This window comes from Peromyscus eremicus, chromosome 1 (genome assembly GCF_949786415.1).
Source record: "Peromyscus eremicus chromosome 1, PerEre_H2_v1, whole genome shotgun sequence".
Taxonomy (NCBI): domain Eukaryota; kingdom Metazoa; phylum Chordata; class Mammalia; order Rodentia; family Cricetidae; genus Peromyscus; species Peromyscus eremicus.
Window position 1 is genome coordinate 118,072,685 of NC_081416.1, and position 3,955 is coordinate 118,076,639.

The window sequence follows — 3,955 nt, forward strand, 5'->3', positions numbered from 1 at the left end:
TCAAACCCAGCCGGAGGCGGAGCCGTCCGACAATTGGCTCCTGTTTCCGCCACTCACGGAACCCCGCCCTTGTCCCGCCCCTCGCGACCGGCGCTCCTGCCTAGGCCTTGGGGCGGAGTACCTACGGATTGCGCCCTGGGCGTGGGAAACACTTGGAAAGGCAGCGCGCCGGCCTCGGTGTACGCATGCGCACACCCGTGTCTTCTAGTTTCTAGGGCTCCGCTATAGCCTCAAAGCCTGGGAGGGAAGGAGACCGGAGCGTGGGGAGCGATGATGTCACCCGAGCCCCACCCGGCGGGCGCCGTTGGCTTTCAAAATTTTGTGCTTCCTCGGAGGTGACCAGGGAGACCGCCAGAACAGCTCAACAATTCGCTACTTTACAACGTCCCAAGAGGAGCAGGGTTTAGCAGGAAAGCTTAGAGAAAGCAAGCCAGGCTCTTGGGCTTGGTACCTTTGCAGACAAGTTTATCACATTTAATCATTAAGACAAACCTGTTAATAATGAGCATCATTATACTGAAGAAAAAACTTGAAAAGATTTGAGTAACTTTTCCAGAATTTAGGAGACAGGATGATGAACCAGTCTGGGCTACATGAAAAAATTAAATGATTTACTTGCCTAATTAAGCTCTGATTAAATGGGAATAAGGTAGGCCTTGTTTTTCTTACAAATTGTAGGAATTTAGGTAATTAGGGAAACTTCACAATTCGAACCCGACATCGAAGAACTTGTGTGGCCTTCTCTCCCACTGGTCATTAGCTGCTCCCTCCTGCACCTGGGTCACGTTTCTCGTGATTTACATTACCTAATATCCTGCTGTGGCAGGATCTCTGAAGTGAAGCATTTTGCTACTCAGACTAACATTTGTAAGTAAAGCTGAGATGAATTTCTTTTTTGTTACTTTCTTTGAAATGATTTGTAAAAGTGTAATTGCCAAACACTCCAAAGATGTTGTATTTATTATCCTGTCGTCTCCACCAAACTTTATTTGGAGTATCTTTGTTATCCACAGCAGTAATGAATAATGTGCTTTTAAACCACTCTGCTCTATTCATAGGTCCAAAACAAAACACAATCAGGTATTATCATGTTTGGTTTACACTGAATTCTAACTGAAATTGTTTGTTTTTCTATATTGGTCAACTGTACCATCTATAAAGTCTCATCACTGCCTTTTTTATAATAAATATTTACATTTATTGAATTTATTTTTGTGTCTATGGGGGTGGTAGTATATGGAGACTAGAGGGTAACTTACATGATTCTGTTCTCTCCTTCCATTAGGTGGGTCTACAACTCTTACACAGGGTCAAATATCAGCTATCCTGCATATCAGATATGTACATTATGATTCTTAACAGTAGCCAGATTACAGTTATGAAGTAGCAATGGGATGATTCTATGGCTGGGGGTCCCCACAACATGAGGAACTGTAAAAGGGTTACAGCATTAGGAAGGCTGAGAACCCTGCTCTAGGAGCTCCATTCAGGTTATCAGGAACCATTAATTATTGAGCCATCTCCCTAGGCCATCATTTGCTTTTTTTCTTTAAAAGTAAACACAGCATGAGTAGGCATGGTGGCGCAGGCCTTTGATCTCAGTACTCAGGAGGCAGAGGCAGGCAGATCTCTGTGAGTTAGAGGCCAGCCTGGGCTACAGAGATTCTAGGCCAGTTACAGTTAAGATAGGCTCTGTGCCAACAAACACACACTTTGTTTCACCTCTAGAACCATTGGGGTTTTTTTTGTTTTTTTTTTTGCTTGTTTGTTTGTTTTGGTTTTGGGTTTTTTTTGTTTTTCAACACAGGGTTTCTCTGTGTAACAACCCTGGCTGTCCTGGAACTCGCTTTGTACACCAGGTTGGCTTCGAACTCACAGAGATCTGTCTGCCTTTGCCTCCGACTGCTGGGATTAAAGGAGAGCACCACCGCCCAGCCTAGAACTATGTTTTATTATTGGTGATTTGAGTTTGTTTGATTTTTGAGTGCTGGGATTAAAGACATGTGCTATCAAGGGCTTACAAAGCCTGGCCTGGTGGTTTTTCTGAGACAAGGTCTCATTCTGTAGCCCAGGATGGTATGAAACTCACGACATAGCCCAAGCTGATCTTGAACTTGTGAGTGATCCTCCTGCCTCAGCCTCTCAAGTGCTGGGATTACAGAAAGCCACCGTGCCTGGGCATCAGAAAGAAACAAAACATTTTATTTACTAGGCACAGTAATATAAACCTATAATCAGAACACTTGGGAGGCAGGAAGATCACCCCAAGTTCAAGTCCAGCCTAGTTTGTATAGGTCTAGGCTAGCCAGTGACCATGTCTCAAAAAAGTAATAAACAAACAAACAAACAAAAAAGTGCCTCTTTAAGTTAGAACAATAACAAATTTGTTTTCAGAAAAGTGTGATGAACCACAGAATTTTAGAAAAAGAAAGGTATTTGTTGACCACTGAATCTACCCTCCTTTTACACATTTATACTCTGGTACAGAGCAAGCTAGTTGACTGTTACCGGGAAGAACTGCAGTCGGCCCAGAGTCCAGGCCACGAAGCATATGAAGCCCTCAGAACAGCCAACTGTGAAAAGAAGGGAGAGTGTCTAGGACTACAATGATACTGCATTTGAGAACAGAGGCTTTATTTACAATAATATTCAAACAGGATTTAGCAAAGGCTACTTCTCCCCTCTTAGCAGCGTGGGCTATACTTCATAAACAACATCCTGGGGAACAGGACATGAATCCTCTCCTCAGACCTGTTCTCCGAAGTCCCCAGCTCTGAGCAGTACAGCTAGAGAACTTTTCTATCAGGTGATGTCAAACACCAGCATCCCAGTGGGGTCCACACTCAGGAATGACTTCAACACTGGCCAGGAAAACTTCAGGCTTTCACCTCACTCATGGCTTCCATGAGGCGAGCACTGTTTGTAATGGCTGTTGTCAGAAAGATGAATCTGTACCCTAAGAGTCAAGACAAGCAGCAGACATGACTAAAAGCAGATCTTAGGCCCCAACAGAGCAAGCCCACCTGTTCCACAGTACCCCAGGATCAGAATGTAGGTTTACAGACACAAACATCTGGACCCGCCTGGGCAACAGTAAGATCCAGTCCCCAGTAGAAAAACAGAAAGATAAAAGCATGGTAATACTATAATGTACCATGCCCGACCGGTCTGGGCTCCCCTGCCTCCTGTGACGGTAGCCCAAAGCAAGGCTATTCGAGTGGTACCACAGCCAGGAGGAGAGCCTTCCCTACAGGGCATCTGTCCCCAGGACCCACGCAGCTCTGTCTTACCTTTCTGTTCTCTTACCTTTTTCTCTGCCCAGGAACCGCAGGGCTGATATCTCTGAGAATGTGCAGCCCCCCAAGAACACGACCAAGATGAGGCGCAGGGACTCACTGGAAGCCTTGTCTTCTTTGGCCATGTCTGTGAGGGTCAGAGTGGACTCCCACCTTCACTCACCTGCTGGTCCTGGGTGACGTGTCCAGCCCACCGCTCTTGGACCCCCGCACCACTCGCAAGGCCACGTACCTGTGAATGCACACTCACTGCAGTTCAGCAACCGCACCACTTCATCGAGGCCCTGCCAGCCCCGCCGCTCCAGCACCTATGAGACAGAACACCGGTTTCGTCTTCTCATACCAAGTGTAGCAAAGGAAACCAAGAGCAGCAAGACTCTTGTTTCTTGCTAGTTACATGGGAAGTGAAAGCTGGGATCGGCCAAGGACTAAGAGGAAGCATACAGAATGAAACAGGACCAGAAGCCCAAGTGATTCTTTGTCACCTGCTCAATGATTCGGCAGCTCAGAGGCACATAGGCACCACTGAAGACATAAGCCATGTCTCGGGGCACTTTCAGGTCATACTCCCCATCTACACGTGGGATCTAGAGAGCAAAGGTACCACATTAGGCAGGTCACTGCTCAGCACTCTGACCTCTTAAAGGTCTGATAAAATC

At 46.3% G+C, this 3,955-nt stretch overlaps 1 protein-coding gene across 4 annotated transcripts in view; it reads right to left on the minus strand.

Moving 5' to 3' along the window:
* Positions 1–2,613: 2,613 nt before the first annotated feature.
* Vps33b (VPS33B late endosome and lysosome associated) overlaps positions 2,614–3,955 on the minus strand; it is a 25,054-nt gene continuing 23,712 nt past the window's right edge. For all 4 annotated transcript variants that reach the window (XM_059272469.1, XM_059272448.1, XM_059272456.1 and 1 more), the window contains 4 exons: positions 3,782–3,883; positions 3,529–3,604; positions 3,307–3,423; positions 2,614–2,956 (listed from right to left, as the gene is read on the minus strand). In XM_059272469.1, coding sequence (XP_059128452.1) covers positions 2,877–2,956; positions 3,307–3,423; positions 3,529–3,604; positions 3,782–3,883 — 375 coding nt within the window. In that variant the 3' untranslated portion in view covers positions 2,614–2,876. The remainder of the gene's footprint in view (positions 2,957–3,306; positions 3,424–3,528; positions 3,605–3,781; positions 3,884–3,955) is intronic.